Raw genomic sequence first — 20,422 nt, forward strand, 5'->3', positions numbered from 1 at the left:
TTTATCATATATAATGTGGCTATAATTCAGTCCCGTCCTACTTTGAATTAGACTTTGGAATAGCAACTATTATGTAAAAAGTACATCTCATTACAGAAGAACTCGTGTAAAATGAGATTCTTGCTTGTCTAATCTGATCCACATTGCAAACTTCAGTAAACAATCTCCCTTATATAAGAGAAATCTTTTGATCAGATGAAAAGTAAAGTGTAACCTCATTGTAGTAGGGGCAGTTTGTGGACTCTTTCATGGAAGTGTACTTCTTATCCTCTCCGATTTCCACACACACCACAGGGTCCATGTTCAGACCAATCAGCTGTCGGGCCTCAATAACTGTAACACTGATCTGCAAGACATTTTTTATTGGAACATCACAAATTTAAATAAAACAAAGAGCTGCTAGATTCTCAATATGACTAATATAGTAATTTTTTATTAAAATGTATACATCATCTAAAAGCTGAATAAATAAGCTTTCCATTGATGTATGGTTAAATAGGACACCTATACATACAACTATTTGAAAAACTGGAATCAAGGGGTGCAAAAAATCTAAATATTGAGAAAATCAGTCCTTAGCTAAATGCTAAATACATTTTTGATAAATTTATGGTGGATAGTTTACTAAGTATCTTCATGAAACATGATCTTTAGTTGATATCCTAATAATTTTTGGCATAAAAAATCTATACTTTTGACCCATACAATGTAATGTTTACTATTGCTACAAATATACCCATGATACTGGTTATGACTGGTTTTGTGGTCCAGGGTCACACATGATTTTGTTAGTGTAGAAGATGGTTACAATAGTTGATTTTGCTTTACAGAATTAAATAAAGATTTGCTATTCAGTTTGATCTCAGATTTAAAGGCCAAATGCAGACAATGCCAAAGCTAAGTTTGGTCAACATAGGGAGAATGCTAATACCTGCCTTGCCCTTTATACTGTATGCGCAGGCATCTAGACTTATTTTTAATATAGTAATGTACAGTTCATATAAGATATCAAGCAGCTCTAACTCTTCCTGTTTTGCTGTGTTGGTGCAGCCTTTATTACACTCCAAAGGAAAATTTTCATTAAAAAAATGATTTAAACTCAATAAACTTCTCTCCAAAAAATAACATAAACTGGATACCAGAAAAAAGCAGGCAATAACAAAACTTATTTCTACACTGATTATATAGTAAGTCTGCAAATTGGTTCCTAAAGGCATAAAAAAGCAAAACCCAAAAGTTCCCACTTCCTGCAAAAAAGTACTGTTAGAGAATTAATGATGCACTGACATAGCACTTGGTATGAAATATGGACAAAATAACACGGTGTCAGCACAGAAATGAATTTACAATTCAATTGCTCAATGCAACAGCCATGCAAGAGGACAATTAGTCTAAACATCAAAGGCTTCTCTTGGAAAATACATAGACGCTCAAGGGCTAAGTTGTTTATTCAGGACAGCTCTGTATACAGTATTCAGGGCATTGAGCAGAACGCACACGTCAAGGTTGTTAAACTCCAGCCGTTCAACACGCGTGGTTGCCAATTAAAGGTTGTGCAGCTTTTGTTTGTGTGAATGTTATTCAGTTTTAAGTGAAATAATTCCCACAATAAAGTTTTCCTCAATGTCTTTCTTCATTTGTGTTTTTTTATACCTGATAATCCACTGGACGTCCTGAGCTGGCCTCCATCTTGATGTCAGGCTTTGATCTGAAAAATATGAAATAATAATTAAACATGTGTGATGGAAAATGTGAGCTGGGAGGAAAAAATATAAATTTTGCATTCCTCTGAGAAAGTTTGGGTTCTCCTAAAAGCATCTTGCATTCTTATGTTCTTGAGTAATGTGATGACTAAGGCAACACTAATAAAATACATTTATTTTTGTTTTTTCTTTTGAAAGTTGTTTTCTTTATTCTGTAAAGTGTTTTTTGTTTTTAAATTTACTTTGTACCTGAATAGAAGCTGTGCATTTATGAGGTTCATTTTGACCCTTTATACATTTGCACAATATAATGTTTATATTAATTCTCTGGCTAGAGTGCACGCTAGTAATACAAGCTTTAGATTTGGGTTTTTCATATTTTTATTTTATTATTTGTTTCCTATTGTTGCGCGTGAGTTGGAGGTTGGCTATTTAAAGTTTTTTTTGAAGGTTTGATTTATGTAGTCTTTAAAGGGGACATAGCATGAAAATTTGACTATTTTCATGTTTAAGTGCTATAATTGGGTCCCCATTGCTTCTATCAACCTAGAAAATGTGAAAAAGATCAACCCAGTAACTTAGATTGGTAACCATTCTTTACAAGCATGTGAAAAAATAGGTCATTGAAATTTGGCTCCCCTGGTGATGTCAGAAGGGGATAATACCGCGCCTAATTCTCCACTATCCAACCACAAGCCATTTAGTGCAGAGATCAGCTCATTTGCATGTTAAAGGACACACCCCAAAACGGTAAATTTTGATACACACCTTCAAAATTGACAATCTTAACATGATATAATAAATGATCTATATGATATTTTGAGCTAAAACTTCACATATGTACTCTGGGGACACCAAAGATTTATTTGACATCTTAAAAAAGTCTTGTGAAATGTCCTCTTTAAATACTTATATAATAATGTATTTTTTTGTAAACGCTTAATAATTATTTTCCTTTTTATGTTCATTTGACAATATCTTGTCTTGATTTATTCATTTCGTTTTTTTTAATTTTGTCCACCCTATTTGAAATGTATTGGTTTTCGGCAATTAGTGGAAAAGCATAAAGCTGTGGTCTATTGCGTTAATGAGTTGACAGATCCTGGGGAAAGAACGCGAGATAAGGTTCTAATTATAGACGTTTATTTTCATGTTTCTCGCTTGTGGGAAATATTTTTTACTTGAAAAGTTATATAATAAAGTGTAGTCCAACAAGACATTTAATACCAGCAGTGGCTCTTGTGTTTCTAGGCAAGAATCTTCACAAGTAAGATTTCAGTAATTTCCCTCATCACCCAATCGTAAATTGATCCTTCAAAAGGTGGCAAGGATCAACTTTAAGCATCAACTTCAAAATATCAAAATGTACAGTTGTAAATCTGACCTTTTGTTGGAGACATTAGTAGTTACGGCAGTAACAGAGGCCAATGAGATGGCATCAGGGTCCAGCCCACCACCCATACGTATGGCCTTTCCATCCAGATCTTCTGCATCCAAAATGGCTGGATCATCTGTGCACCAGAACACAGCATAATGGATATTGCACAATCCCATATGACACTTCAACCTACTTTAGTTAAATATACCCAATCAAATTCACCTTTCTGTGTACCAAATCCCTTGAAAATTTATGTTTGTCAGGGAATTTTTCCTATTTATCACCTATATCATGTTAATGATTGTTGCATATTACAAGGTATTTTTATGGTAATATAATTTAATTTATAATTGAAAAGTTTTTGTATAATTTTGGTATCACCACTTGATATGTGTTAGATCTGGTCTTGACATAAATCCATCTGAATGTAAATTTCCAAATATTTTGCTACACAAAATGTAAACAAGCTCTGGTTTGACAGGCTACAGGACTTCCTAGTAATAATGACATCAGACAATTATATTTTTATATATTTTTCTAAATTTTTTCCCATTTTTCAAATTTTTTGTAAGCGAGCTTTACCTCCTTTTCTGTGGTCATCTTTATTGGCGCGTGTTCTGCCCAATTTCATGGCTGAAAACACACCTTTCCCTGCTCTGTAATAGAAAGCACAAATGAGGGAATGAATGGAAAAAACTGTGTGAAAAAATTGCACTGTGATTCATTTTCCAATCGCCTCCACTGTACCTCTGAGGTTCCCAGATGCTGAATAATTTATTGTCTAAAGTAATAAATATCGGTATGTTTCATAGATATAAAAAGAAACATGCCATCTGGACACAAGTATCCCAATTGTTCCAATTTACAGGCTACAAATGTTTTATATAGACGGTTTCATCGGACTCACGTGATACACGTCTGGATCCGAACCTTACTTCCGGTTTCGTTTTTTTAATTGTCTGAGTAGTTGCTAAACTGATATCTTAAACAAATGCCTCTTCGAAAATAACAAATGTTTTGGTTTCCTAGGTAATCTACGTGTTGTTGTTTTGCTTGTTATATAAATAAACTACGTTTAAAGAACTTTGTTGTTATTTATTCTTAGCGGAGTTTACCGGAAGTTAGGTGCGGACCGCGACAGCCGCGTGTTTACGTTGTTACTGCTGAAACGGTCTATACCAGTCTAGATTTGTATCTATAATGTTTATTTCACACTATGAGAATGGTGTCCACCCTGCTGTAACATCTCTACTGGACCATGAAAGGTTTTCCCATGATGGAAAATGTTGGTAATATCTATCATTCAGACAAGACATTCGTTTCAACAGCGAGACCCCTCTCACAATAGAACCAATGGTATCCAGTAACTGCACTGATATTATGGTGATTAGATATCAGTTCAACTACAAAGGCTGATGATGTCACAGGTTGGCCGGACAAATGAGGGTCTTTAATTATTCAACAAGATGGGCACAAACCTTCAATTAGCTGTGATCTGTGGATATAGATACTAGCTCAGTTCAAGATGAAAGAAATCTTTTATTTCCTTTGAGCAAATTCAACTTCAGAGTTTTCCAGTTTTGGATAAATTACATAAATCACATATATAAAGTCAGCATCTCTCAATCATCATCCCTTGCCAGGACTGATTATGTTAAAAGGATGCTTTTTGAACAATTTAGTCATTATTTGCACATCAGTCTGAGGGTGGACGTGCATCTTCTAGAATCAGTTTTTATGTTTATAATAATCTCATTGTTACACTGAAGATAAAGTCTAGACATCTTACAACCTATAATCCATTACCATACATCATTCTTAAGATCATTTAAGGTCAATTTTTTTAATCCGAACCATCAGTCCCGACTCATTCCTCTAAATATACACCTTAACATACAGTAAAGTTACATCAAACAAACTCTAAACTAGAATCAAACAAGACAGCCAGTGAACAATATGTGTTTTCAGCTGCCACTGGAGTGGTAGCCTTTCAAAAAGTATACATTTGTACCTAAAGAGTGCATATTAGTACCTCAAAGGCACATATTTGTGACAAATGTATACACACATGTACCTACATGCTACATATCAGGACCTTTTAAAAAGGTATTACCACCCCAGTGACAACTTTGTAACATTTTTTTTCTGAGAGTGTGGTGATGCAAGTGACATCATGACATCGGTGAATGATGACATAGATGACAAAGATTAAAAACAGTATGTTAAAGGCACAATTTTAATTACTTTTTCAAATTCAAAAGTAATTACATAGTTTCTGTCAGATACGGCAGGAAGATACAGCATTTTTTAATAAGTTCAAAATCCATTTGGCCTAGAAACTACAAAGCGCACCCTGGGGAAGATACTTCTGAATGACAGGTTAAAAGTGAACATTTTTCCACAGATTAACCAAGCTTATGAGCCACAGAAGAGAAATGCAGATAAACGTCTTGTAGACCGGATACTTACAATACGCTGACAATCACCAGTTATTGACCGATGTGTCTACTGAGAGCCCCCAGGGGCGGTGAGTGATGTATTCCTGACTAAAATGTGAACTATATGTCCATTTTTAGTGCTTAGTCCAGATCCAAGCAACTAAACACACAGGAAAAGAGACACTGCTTGCACTGCAAGAGACGTTCACAATAAACAGAGAACATGAGATGATGAACGGTATAAGTGAAAAAGAAACAGGAGAGTATGCGACCACATGCGCACACACATAGACACAGGTGCACATACACACACACACACACACTCTCACTCTCAAACTGTCCATTGGTATACTAGAAGTAAAGCTTTTATTATAAAAACCATTTTCAATTTTGCCCCAAGGTGAAATCTAGGAATAATAATACTGTAATACTTTTCACCAATCACGAATGTGCTTTCTAGCTTTCTGGGGTTAGCAAATGTACAAACTGACCGCTATTTAATACATGAGAAATAATAACAGTGTTCATCTTGATCACCAGATACCTCAAATATCTATTAAATAGAACATACTAGTCGGGACCTTTAACTTTGACATTAAATATGGTTAATTTTAACAAAATAAAATAATGGGGACATGATTGTATCTAGACAATTATTTCTAATGAAGTAACAGGACACTAATGAGATGATTTTCAGAGCGTGATGGGATCAGCTCGGTTTAATCAAAAGCTTCACTTCAGCGGTCAAGTAGAAACAAGCAGCCCAAGGCTACAACCTAATAGTGCGAACAACCCTCTTCTGGTCCTTTAGAAAAAACAACAGGGGGAAACAAAATAATATAACGAGTCTGTGCTTTTTCAGAGCTTGCTTTTCCAAATAGACTGAGCCCTTACTTTAAATTCTTTACTACTTTATTTTGGTCCTATAGTCATGTATACCTAAAGTCACGTAAATTTGTCAATGGTTTGAAAATAGGACAAAACAGTTGAATAACAAATATGTGACAGTGACACGTAAACAGAAATGCGTGACATGTTCATAATTCCGTGCTACAGGGTTGCTTAAGCTGAAAATAGAGGCCATAAAAATGTTGACCTGGATCTGTCAATTCAGCTAGTGTTTCCGCACTATATTGTTTTGTCTACACACTATAGGGTTAATGTATTTTTTATGTCTAATTTGTAGACACTGCCAGTCAACAAAGCAATTGAGAAATATAAAACTTTACCTGTATGCAGGTTAATGAGTTTGGTAATGTTTACTTTCACTATCAAATAAATACGTATCATGGTTTGATGCTTTGAAAAAATCTAGGAGCTCAGATGCAAAAGCAGCCCACCTCAATGGGATAATGAATACAAATACTTTCCCTTCAAATCCACTTAATCCTGGACATTCAGAAATAGTCGTTTGTTACAGAATCCATTAAGAGTCTGATAAAAAGTACTCATTTACAAGAAAACATGTGGGATGCACTTAGAGGGTTTTGCATCTGAGCTTCAATTCTCTCATAATATACTGATGAGATAATCTGTTGAATGCATTGCTAAAAAACAAATGCTGTAAATAAGTAAACAATCACGTAAAGCCACAAATTAACAGAAAGACACAAAGAAAAAGCAAACAACAAAATTTGAAATGTCTTGGATACAACTTGAAACAATTCTTTGAAGTTTTCATTGTAATGAGCTTGCTTAACATGTAACTAAGTGTGTACGTGGGTTTAAGGTGTCATTCATATTTTATGAGTGAAGATGAGAAGCTGGGATCAAAAAAAAAGAAACTAAGCATTATTTCGAAACCTCTCTAGCACTTACTTATGAATTGCGCCCTCCTATGCTAAATCACACAACGATCGAGCAAATTAGCTTGTGAAACTCCTGTTGCTGTTTTTTTAATGACAAAACATGTACTATCAGCATTTATTAGGTCATGGAATAAATCAATTATGTACAATTTCGTAGTGAACTAAAGCAATTAGCTATACTTTTTTAAGGAACAACAGTAAAATATCTGTTAGTGTTCAGTTAAACAGTTTGCATATAATTATCATGAATTACAGGTAGAAATCTGATACAGGAATCGTACAGTAGTTTTTGCTATAAACGACTTTTTCATACAGACAATACATAAATCCTATTCTGTATCTTAATGTCATTAAAACACAGAGGGGGTATAAAAGTCTATATGTAGGCAACTTATTATCATTTTATAAAGACATTTCACAGCATGAAAATAAATAATCAGCCCCATATCAGGGATATGACATGAGGAAGAGTGAAATACATTTCATTTGTATTTGCTCGAGGTAAAGACGTACTGTAAGTAAAGTACATTCAGAATGTATATGAAATTTTTAAACATGCAGTAGTTCAACCCCTGATAAAAAAAATGCTCTAGATCCAGTTCTTGCTAATTTCAGGCCTATTTCCAAATTGCATTTCCTTTCAAAAATCCTGGAGAAGATTGTGCACAGTCATTTACTGGCCTTTTTGGAAGAGCATAATATACTTGAGGTTTTTCAGTCCGGCTTTAAAACCTTGCACAGCACCGAAACCACCCTTTTGAGAGTTTTTAATTATATATTTTTGCCACTGACTCTGATGACTGTGTTATCCTTGTGCTTTTAGATCCAACTGCTGCATTTGACACAGTGGATCATGAGATATTCATTTCACATGTAAGCCAGTGGGTGGGCATCAGGGGCATAGCACTGGAATGGTTTAGGTCATACTTCAAACTTTTTGTGTTAGCTTAGGTGACTCTGTCTCCAACTCAGCTCCTCTTTCATGTGGGGTCCCACAGGACTCAGTCCTCCGTCCTCTACTTTTCTCTGTTTTTGCTTCCACTTGGTTCTATACATAGTACAGAACTTAATTTTCATTCTGCATTCCACTGTTTTGCAGATGACTGTCAGATTTATGTACCTCTTAAAAAGAAAAAATATAACTCTGTTGGACAACTACTCAATTGTCTTGACGACATAAAGGCTTGGATGGCTCTGAACCTTTTAAATGGTAATGATAAAAACAGAATTGATGGTTTTTGGAGGCACCACTGGGACCCCGCTAGGGGTGGGCGGAATGACCAAACATCTATTCCACGGAATGAGTCATTTTATTTCACGGAACGGAATATTTCACGGTATACATGTTTTTCAGTTTATATTGTTTTTTGATGATAAAAATTTACAGAAATACACCACTCACTTTAGCTTTTAACTTAATGCTCAACACAGTTTAAAAATATGAGCATTGAATCTTGTTTTTAATTGAGTAATTAACTTTATAGACTATTGAAGCTATAGTATGGCTTCATTGTATTTTGTATTTATGCATACATTACATTAAAACATATGCAATATCTAAAATGAACAGGTATAAATATATGCAAAAACCTACAGACAGGATAAATACTGGTATATGAGAGAAGAAGCTCTAGATATTATAAATGTGACAGGTGCTATGATGTGATGATCATAAAGTTTGTTTTAAGGTCTTGACGCCCTTTACTTTCTATTAGACCTCAACACTTGCATCTCTTTCTCGTCTTTCCGATCAATTATGTTTGTATAAGCAAATGGCGCTCAAACTACATTGCTCCATCATTGCACGTGTCACTGATATAAACGCGAGTTTTGTCTTAGCATGCTTAAAGTTCAGAAAACTTTACAACTATTAGCATTATGTGCGAGAAGAACTCTTTATTTGGCGTCGCAGCTCCTTGCGCTTGCCTAGAGAGACCTCTAAATGCGAGAGACCGGCCGGCTGCTGCATGAGGAGAGAGAGCACGTGCGCGCGAGAGAGAGCACGAGAGCGAGCAAGACAAGACTCTCGCTGCGTGACCCGCGGTGGATTCACTGGCACTTATTATAAAAATTACACAAATAACTCGTTCATTTTTTATAAGTGAACTATTTTACATGTTTCTCCGTCACACTCAGTCTAACATGCTGGAGGGCAGAGTTAGCCACGCCCACTTATTTGCATTCCGCGGAATAGACGGAATAGAAAAATCTGTTACGTCTGACATTTTATTCCGCGGTAACGGAATATACCGTCATACCGCCCAGCCCTAGACCCCGCCTATAAATCTGGGCTCCTTGGCACCCTATATTAAACCTAGCATCACAAACCTAGGAGTACAAGTAGACCCTGAGCTTAAATTTGAAAGTCAGATCACAGCTGTTGTCAAATCAAGCTTCTTTCATTTAAGGCAGCTGGCCAAAATTAAGGCAGTTTTATCAAGACAGCATTTTGAAACTGTAATCCATGCCTTTGTAACTACAAGGCTGGACTGTTGTAATCCACTATATGTGGGGGTTAGTGGGTCCTCCATCACCCGTCTTCAGATGATAGAAAATGCAGCAACACATCTTTTAATGGGCACACGTAAACATTTATTTACATAAATTCATTTAGCTGATGCTTTTATCCAAAGCGACTTACACATGTTATATATATGTTAGAGGTCGCACGCCTCTGGAGCAACTAGGGGTTAAGTGTCTTGCTCAGGGACACAATGGTGTATCGCAGTGGATTCGAACCCGGGTCTTTCACACCGAAGGCATGTTTCTTATCACACTGGCTGCCTATTCAATTTAGGATCCATTTTAAAATTCTGTTATTTGTTTTTAAATCAAAATTGTCTTGCCCCGCCATACCTCTCTGAGCTTATACACTCTTATAAACCAGTCCGCTCTCTCAGGTAAGATGATCAGCTGCTCCTGACTGTGCCGAAAACTAAGTGTAAGCTCAGAGGGGACCGTGCTTTCCCTTACAAAAATTAACCATGGTTTTACTACAGTTAAAACCAAAAAACCATGGTTACTGTAGTAAAACCATAGTAACTACAAAATAACCATGGTTTTGACAATCATGGTTTTCAAAAACCATAGTTAAACCATAGTTAGTGTAGTTAAACCATGGTTTTGCTGATAGTAATCAATACACCAAAAAACCATGGTTACTACACTTTTACTACAATATAACCATGGTTAATTTTCGTAAGGGTTTTGCTGTGTCTGCCCCTAAGCTATGGAAAAGATCTGCCTTTGCATGTTAAGCAGGCCTCTTCTTTATCTGTTTTTAAAACTCTTCTTAAAACCCATCTTTTCTCTTTGGCTTTTGACACCCAGTAAGATGTCGACTTTATTAACTTGATTTAATTTTTTACTTTGAATGCTTTTATTGTGTGGTTATTAATTGTACATGTTTATTTTTTCTGTAGAGCACTTTGGTCAACTTTGGTTGTCGTAAAGTGCTTAGTAAAAAAAAGTTGGTATGTTATGGTATGGTATGTTTGACTGCTTTAACAACTCTACCCAGATATTCTTTCACTGATGAGATTTTGTTTCTTCCTTACAGTCAGCATCCTTATGTGGCATTCACACCAGACGTGGAAGAGGCGGCAAGTGTGAGTGATTTACATGTTAAGTCAATGCAAAGACGCGAATAGGCATCCTGCGGCGCAGTAAGTGCAAATTGGGTGTTGCCGCGGGAGTTGAAAAATCTAAACTTTGGCGGATATTCACACCACGTTAACGAGTAAACTCAAAATGTTCAAGCGTCCAACTACGCTCAAATAGCCAGTAAGTGTGTGAGAGCTGTACAGTAAGTAACACCCCCCCAAAAAAAATATGCTAGAAGGCTTTAGCCTCCTTGTTAGAGCACCAAGCTTACATGCCAGAGCAATTGCCAATTTGAGACCCACTTGAGGTGGGTTCGACAACACAAATTCACACAAACTGCTAAATAATTAGTTCATCACTGCATCCAGCAAACCTTATCTTTTTCTTTGTGCTGGCCAGGAAACACACTTTCCATTATTCTATCAATTCTTAAATGAATAGCTCACCAAAAATGTTTTGTCTGCTTAAATCAGTCCAAGTTTTGTAATTATTTACTCATGATATTGTATTGCACAGTCCCAATTTACTTATTTTCTATAGAATAAAGAAGCATTGACACTCTTTGGGGACATGCACACCAAAGCTTTTACGCCCGCGGCTGTCATATGTTTTCAATTGTTTCTAATGGAAGCTCTGCACTTTTCAAAAAATCCAGCAGCTGGCCTTTGGTTTCCACGCTGCAAGCCGGCGCTGAGCTGTTTGTCCGTGCTCATCGCTGAGCACCAAGAGTTGAAAAACTTTGGGTGAGAAGCTCAGCTCGTCCATGTCAGTTCTCACACGGCTGTCCAATCACAGTGGAGGAAGGGCGGGATAAACATCACAACAACCGGCACATCGTTTAACGCATAGATATGTATAATAAAGGCTAAATGTGTTACGGTTGAGTCTCTAACGTCATCACCTGGCGGCCATCTTACCTCAGACAGCTCACTCACTCGTAGCATTGTGTTTAATGGTGCAGGTACTTTTAAAATGACCATAACTTGCTCAATTTCGGTCGAAAATTTTGCATGAAATGGTCTATGAAGGTAATTTAGCGCCTAAAAGATTTGCATGCGCAGGATAAAATTTTTAAGAATGTACTTGACATTGCAAGCGTAAAATAAATTTGCACGTGCAAAAACTGTTTTGTAAAGGTGTAAATCAAGTTGCAAGCGTAAGAAACCAAGTTTTGCAACATTCTATGGTTAGTCGTAAGTGTAATTCATGTCTTGTAAAACTGAAACTTCATATTTACGCGCTTGCAAACTCAAATCAGTGAAAGAATCGTGACAAAACTGCAAGCGCAGAGGGACCAGTAGATGTCGGGTTATTTCAGGAAATAGTTTAGATTAGAGACAGATTATGCGCGATTAATTCATATTTGCAGTTTCTGAAACTGTGTTTTTGATTACACACCACTGTTTGCAGACTTTCAATGCTTTTGGCAGTATTTCAGCAAAAACCGTGCCAAAAGTGTAAGCGCGGAAAAACTGAGATCAGATGCATACAGTTCATACTTATTTAGCGTAAATATGAAGTTTCAGTTTTACAAGACATGAATTACACTTACAATTAACAGTAGAATGTATCAAAACTTGTTTTTCTTACGCTTGCAACTTGATTTACACCTTTACAAAACTGTTTTTGCACATGCAAATGTATTTTACACTTGCAATATCAAGTACATTCTTACAAATTTATCCTGCGTATGCAAATCTTTTAGGCGCTAAATTACCTTCATAATGGTCATTTAAAAGTACATGCTCCATTAAACACAATGCTACGAGTGAGCAAGCGCCCTGTGGTAAGATGGCCGCCAAATGCAGAGGCTCCACTCAATTGGCCAGTAGCGCGGGAGAGACATCTAGCCTTTATTATATATATTTATGGTTTAACGACTGAAAACAAAGCAAAAGTATCACAGCAACCAAAGCGCTCATCTGAAAAAAGCTGGCAGTCTGGGTCCGTCTGGCGTTTTCAGCCACGTTTAAAAGCTTTGGTGTGCACACCCCTCTTAATGATTTTTCTGCTTGCTTTCCACAGAAGAATTTAAGTCCTAATAATTTAGCAATGAGGCGAATGTATGACTTTGCTCCTTTAAGTATATGTGTTTGGGTATGTTTTTGAATACCTTTATTGGTATTATTTATTGGTATAAAATGATTACTATTTTCACAAATGTCAACACTAACACAAAGCATCACTTATGTCCATGAAAAGTCCCGTGTTCTAGCTCTGGCCATTCCTCAACATGAATAAATATGAATAAATCCCCAACAATGAATACAAACAGATAATAATGGAATGCAGTGAAAAGCACCGAAGCACAGATGATAAATTATTTATCTGGACTGTTTGGGAGACCTTGGTGACTGAGGTAAGTTTCACTGGCTAGAACTACAGAATAAATGACATTTCTCTTCTTCTGTCTGAAACACACGATGACAATGCATGGAAAATGGCACAGATTAAATTGGGTGTATTATACAACGGGTATAAATTAAACACTTAGACAGCTTGAACATTATTCAACAGATGCATGGATACACTAGAGTGCTCTTACTTTAAAATGAAAAGCTCAATTTTAATATGAAGCACAGATCTGTTTAATGACTCTGACGCTATTAAACTAATTAATTGTTGAACGAGTGCTTTTTACGCCCTAAGTTTAAAATCCGTGTGAGTGGGGGAACAAAGTAACAGTTTTATGCGAGAAAAGTGAAGAGAAGATAAAAAGAGGCAGAACATCTGACAGCAAAATCATTGAACCACTGGAGAAATGCAGAAGCATGGGAGTAAAAATGTTCTTTAATGTTTCATGTCACTGCAAGCTTCTGCCTGTCATTGCATCAAGCTCCACTAGTGAATAAAACTATAATGGAGTTCACTTTACAAGCAACAGCCTGATCAGAACCTCACAGTCCACATTGATCTCTCTGAAATATGAACATTCAATTCTGATTTGTTCAAGCATGAAAGCCAATGCTAAACATACCATGTTGTCTATATGTTAATGATGTTGCACAGAAAAAGGCTGATAGAGGATGAATGTGGATGTTCTCGTTAACATGCAGAACATCAAAAGCTTTTTCAAAATGGTCAGCAATGCAGGTGGTTTGCACAATGACCATAAACAGAACCCAAAAAAAAATGCTGGAACACATGCAATGCTTAATACATCCCACATTTATATCTGTTTGCAATTAAAAGAATTAGAAGACCAGAATTAGAATTAGAAGACCAGCTGACCCACCAGCTTGACCAGCTTTGCCAGACTGGGAAGACCGGTTTAAACCAGCTACTGCCATCTCAAATCAACACAGTGTAGTGCCCCAGTGTGCCCACATTCGAAGTGCCCCCCCCCCAAAAAAAACTATCTAGTTATTTAGGGCTCCAGACTAACTTTTTTGTTATTATAGCACTGTAGCCCCCAATTAAAACTTTTAGGAGCGCCAGCAGAAAATTTAGGGCACACGTTAAATCAGCCTGCAATGCAATTATTTAAATTTTCCCAAAATAACTCAATTACTGAAAAATACTAAACAGACTTAACTTTATGCAGTTGCTGCACATGGCATTAAGCACAATTGATGAAACTTTCAGAATAGGAAGTTATGAACCAAATAAGCATAATCCCCTTAACTAATTCTAGGCATAAGATACATACATACATATACAATAAGTTATATCCAGATAGCACATTGTAATGAGATGAGTGGCATGGTAATATAAATACTATACTAATGTATACTTTTATTCTCATCTACAATGTTTTTGGTGTTAATGTAGGCAAAAAGTTCTCCCACTATCTTTATCTCTCATCTCTGCATTGTCTAATTTTAAACCCGCGCGGGTGCGTCTTCTCGCGGTTTTGAGTGAGATGTGTTGACATTTTTCGGGCTGCGTAGACCCATCGGTAGACTCAACTGAGCGCATGGTGACATTAAACAATTAATGCGTCGTGCAAATGAGCGGTTAAAACCCGATAGCAAATCCCATTTATTTGTAACGGGTTCCCGCACATGCGCGCATACTTGTAAAAAACACTTTGGTCGCAGTCTGGAGTCCTTGGTGCCCCCCATTGCCTGGTGCCTGAGGGCACTCGCCCAATCCCGTTTACGGATAATCCGGCCCTGCATACAGTACACACAATGTTCCTGTAAAACTCATCTAATGAGTGTTTTTTATAAATGTTATATATTATTTTCATTACTACTTTTTTTACTAAATATACACAAAATGTATGTGCTACAAAAGATAAAAAATTAAAAATAGTAGTCATAGAAATGAATCTATTAAATGAACAATTTATGTATATAAAAAATAAAAATAGTTATGTTTTTTCCTTCAATTTTATTTTACATTTTAAGTTATTTAGCATATATTTAACTATTTAGGGTCCATTTGACCACAAACAATGAAAGTGTTGCTAAAATTTGAAAGTAACAGCGGGGTTAAAAAAAAGCAACAAAAAAGCTAATTTGACTCATATTGGTAAAAAATTTACATGCACATTAGACTGTAAAATATATTAATATGTAACGCATGTTTTACAGTTTAAGCTTCATTATGATTAAGTCTTTTGACAACTTCAAACTTCAAATTTATGAATATAATAATGGGTATCTCTGTCAACAGGAATCAAGGTCAGTTATAAAGTAAAATATCTTTGGTGACATTAAATGCATAATTAGCAAACTCATGATTCTGTAGGGGTTAAGTGGAAAAGGAGAAATAAATGGAGACTGAGCTAAAGAAAAGATGTGTTTGGGGAGAGCAGAGGATGCGGGAGGGGTCTAGTCATTAGAGAACTGACTTCAGATCTGCAGCCTAAACCCTGCAGGATTCTAGAAATTTCAGCTGTACAACAGACATGCACACACACACACACACACACACACGCGAGCACCCGCACGCGCAACCCGCACACACACTTTTTACACAGAGAAGCAAATTTTTAAAAGATGCAATAAAGTGTCAGGTGTGCCTAGAGTGTGTCTGTAAAGTCTCAGCTCAAAATTACCTCACACATATTTTTTTATTGCATGTCCAAAATTCCAATTACTTGGATGGGAGCAAAAATGCGCAGTTTTCATGTCTGTACTTTAAAAAGCAAATGAGCTACTGCTCCTCACTCCCTTACCAAGAAACAGTGAGTGCTTTCAGTTAAAAGAGATCTGTGAATACAGTCTGACACAATGGTATCTCACTATTGAGATATGGCGGACAGAGTACAACTTGCTGAGGAAACTATAGCAGTGCAGGACTGTCAATCCGTGGCCGAGTGCGGGGCCTTATTTATGTGATGTCACATTAACAAGAGATTCAGAACTGCATGTCTAATGAGACTGTTTTGGTTTAATGGTGCACACTGTAAAACCTAAAAGTTAACTCAACTCAAACCATTTAAGTAAACCGGTTGCATTAGTTTTAAAACACATACATTTGAGTGGTTTCCTGATATCTGCCTCCTCTTCATCATATCCCTAAATTATTTTGAATACTTTTTGAAAACTATTTTTGAAAAGTAATTTCAGTAAATTATTCATTCTTAAGAAATAAGCATGTTTCTCAATGTTAAAACTCACAAGTAACAATTACTTCCTGCCACATAAATATAACTGTGCTTTCTGTGAGAAAGCACTTCTTGTCATAATGTTTTTATTATACTTCCCAAACAACCAGTGCTCTGAGGAAGGTTGGACTAAAGATGGTATGAACTGTGGCCTTCACAGGTCATTCTGTGCCTAAACTCAGACTGCTTGCTGTCATATTCATCATTCAAAGATGTGCTCTGAACTGGATGTCCATGCGTGGAAGTCAGAATCATGACATTTGACATAATGACGTAGTTTTATTATCTCTGTTTGTGTACAAATACTTCTGTATTGTAATGTATGGGCAAAGCGGCTTACGAACTCCTTGCTGAGTGTTGCGGCTGACTTCTGCTGAGTGAACTGCAAAGAATTCTCTTCAGTAAAATTTCTTCTATTAATTTCATCTCTGACTTCTGGTATTCATTTATCATCATCACTGATCAACGGGTCTTAACTGTAAATCCCCAACAATTGGGATTAAAAAGGAAGAATGGGTGGATTTTTTCATAGTAAGGTGGTTGTGTTCACACACTGCCAACACACATTTATGTCCAAACTATTTGTAAAAGTGTATTTTGCATAATAGGTGCCCATTAAACTTAACTCAATTAGCATTACTATATTACCCTGATGAAAAGGTAATACACCATTAATATTCTAATTTTCTAATATGACCAATATGTCTTAATTATGACCAGACAAACAATTTGTGTTTTTATGACCAGTATCATTCTGCCTCTTAGAAACAAATAGTGCATTTTTACTGCTAATTTCTTGAATGCTGTAGAAAACTAAATCAGCTCTAGGCAAAACAACACGCTTAACTGTATTCAGATTACAACTACTATATTCAAAATAAAATCATATATCTACTGTATTAACAGATAGTCAAAGGTCTAAGCTCAAAAATTCCCTATACCATGAAAAGACAGTTATTTAGCTCTTTTCTCATCTTTTTTACCTGGCTTATTCCCGGTTACCACAGCAACTACAGTACAGTAAATAAGGACTAAATTAGTGCATGCACTCTTAAGAGATGAAAGAAACTAAGATACATTTTCTTGTGTGAATGTGTACATATGTTTGACAACCTAGTCAAAAAGCTGTTAAGCTTTCATCAATTCTAACTCATTATAAAGTACAAAATGCATTTGGTAGATGCTTTTATCCAGTGCTATATTCAGATTTCTATGGGATTCAAACTCATGACCTTGCCATTGCTAGCATTACAGTAAACTTTACCAGCTGAACAACTCAAGACTACCCAGGGGAATGCTGTGTATTGTCTATTCCTTGATTCTTTTTCTTCTTCATTTCTTTCAAATCAGTTTACTTTATTAATCCTAAAACATATTTTTTGCCTACCTGAAGAAGCTAGCCAATAACCAGAGGCAACATGAACAGTATAGCATTTGAATTGTGGAAACTGGCAGCATAGGTAGGACCATAATGAAAGAGATGGCTTACCTACAGTGATATAGATTTTTCACTAGTCTAATCATTCATAAACATCTTAACATATCCATAAAAACATAACTACCCCTACAACACAACACAACTGCCCACGCTCAGACTATAACAGACAATGCTGTACACAAACCCTATATGGTTATCACTTATAGATCAGATGCAGTTTGATGACTGGAAGGTTTAGTGAAAAATCAATACATCCTACACATTATTCAGCATAAAGTCGCCCACAACCCCATTACTCAGCAAAAATCTACTCACAGTGAAAATGATTTGCTAATAAGATTGTCTGTTAAAAAGATAAAATTGAAGGTCCCGTTCTTCCCGTGTTTTTGAAACTTTGATGCGCAATATAACGTGTTCATGTTTCACATGTAAAAAACGCAGTATTTTTCCACACAATTTACTTATCTCTATACCGCTGCTTTCACTGTCCTAAAACAGGCTGATGTCTTCCTTGTTCTATGAAGTAACTCCTTCAGAAATACATATCGAGTTCTGATTGTGTAGTTTGTTTAGTGTATTGTGATTCGACAGCAGCTTAGCTTAGCATAGCTGTTTGAGCCAAAGCTGGTGACTGACGTATTCCTGTGGGCGTAGTTTAGTCAAAAACTCTTATATTGACAACATTCAATCAGGAATTAGAGGGCTGTAGTCCAAAACCGGCCGACTTTGAGCTTTATTATTTTGCAGGTATTATTTATGCTCTAACAGCAACATTACACACTAACTAAAGTAAAAAAAAATGGGATCAGGAAGAACGTGACCTTTAAATCATACTATCATCAGTTTTCTGGACCACTGGATATGGAGAATGGTGATGATGAAGGCAATTGTGATAATGGTGGTCATGATCAGTAAGGATGAACACATTGATGATGATTGGTTGAGATGATGCACTCACTTGCGAAATGTGGGAATACCATGGATCGATCGGCCAGGTGACGTTGCCGAGCTCTGGCTACGTCCAGAGAGCAGACTGTCTGTCTCAAACTGGAAGGTTCCATCAGGGTCATCTGGAACATCAAGGAATTCCCCATCATTCCACACCTTCACACTTCCATCCATGGTCTGATATTTGATTTCTATGAAAATAGTTGTCTGGAAAAAATAAATATTTAAAAGGTTAATATCTTTAGTTAATTAGCGTGTTTATTAACCCCTTTCCATGGTTTTTCATTGTTCACTTTGGTGTCATGTTTTTATAACACTGCCTTATGTTATTGTATAGCTGATGTTAGTGGGTTCTCTAGCACATGGATTATTTTAGTTGTGTGTGTTTTGTTTTATGTGGATATCCTTAAAGTGAGTTTAATTTTCATCTTCTTCTGTCTGGGCTCCTTCATACACCTGCCAGCACAACAACCGTGACAATAGTGCATGGGAGGGAAAACCGTGAATTTGTTTCTCCTAAAATAACTTCTTGGTAATAAATTTCATTAAACTGTATGATGCATGGCTCCTCTCCGTTTGAATTTTCCCAGGCATAGTTTAATTTACACTTAATTTACAAGTTTAGGGAAGCATCGCCTCACTGTCCTGGAAAACAAATGAAAAAAACTGCATATTTCATAGATACAGACTCCAGCGTTGACTTAACCTTGTTTGGTGGTTTATCATTCAGTTATGAGTGAGTGATAAATTGCTTGCTTGTGAGACCTTGACTCAAAATCTGCAGCTATATTGTAGAAATAAGCAGCTTCGCAGGAGACAAAAAATTAAAGGAATACAATTATTTTAATATAACACCACTGTGACATTTTCTTCATTAAACAGCAGTTGTTCATTAGCATGAGGGAGAACCTATAAAATTCACACCATGTATGATAGTGGGTATCAGAGAGAGGGAGAAAAAATCGGAATTTTCGCTTATAGCCTTCAAGCAGACATGTAACCATGACAACAACAGTTTTTCTGCAAGTTCTGCAAAACCGGACCCTATAGTGAAACGCAAGTATAGATGTAGTTTAGCTGACCAAAAATAAAAATAAAAAGTCTTAGGGCACAATGCTACCATTAGATTTGTTGTTTTTGCAAATGTATAGTGATCATATATAATTATTTCTCAGTTTCTTTATGAGAATACAACAAAAAAATACTGGAAATGTGTATGTAGTATTAAAAAAAGTATAAAAGTATAAGCTGAAGTGTCAAGTATTTAGGGGTAAACTCTCCTTCCACTTGAGCAATAGCAGGATGTCTTAAACTTAAATGAAATTAAATCCTAAATTCTAATTCTAATCGAATGACTTCACGGGCCCTATCTTGCACCCAGCGCAATTGACTTTGTCAGTGACGCATGTATCATTCGTATTTTGCGCCGGCGCACAGCGGGGTTTTTCCCTCCACAGATGCACGTCAGCAAACTAGGGAATGAACTTGCGCTCCCTGGGCGGTTCAGCGCAAAAAGGAGGCGTGTTGCGGCGCAAACCATCTCTTATGC

General features: G+C 36.3%; 1 protein-coding gene across 15 annotated transcripts in view; it reads right to left on the reverse strand.

Annotated features, from left to right (window-relative positions):
- The window catches only part of otofa (otoferlin a), a 103,345-nt gene that overhangs the window by 32,062 nt on the left and 50,861 nt on the right, over positions 1-20,422 (reverse strand). For all 15 annotated transcript variants that reach the window (XM_065256807.2, XM_065256804.2, XM_065256806.2 and 12 more), the window contains exons 5-9: positions 18,884-19,080; positions 3,664-3,737; positions 3,088-3,214; positions 1,654-1,708; positions 215-346 (exon numbers count right to left, since the gene is read on the reverse strand). In XM_065256807.2, coding sequence (XP_065112879.1) covers positions 215-346; positions 1,654-1,708; positions 3,088-3,214; positions 3,664-3,737; positions 18,884-19,080 — 585 coding nt within the window. The remainder of the gene's footprint in view (positions 1-214; positions 347-1,653; positions 1,709-3,087; positions 3,215-3,663; positions 3,738-18,883; positions 19,081-20,422) is intronic.

This window comes from Paramisgurnus dabryanus, chromosome 12 (genome assembly GCF_030506205.2).
Source record: "Paramisgurnus dabryanus chromosome 12, PD_genome_1.1, whole genome shotgun sequence".
NCBI lineage: Eukaryota > Metazoa > Chordata > Actinopteri > Cypriniformes > Cobitidae > Paramisgurnus > Paramisgurnus dabryanus.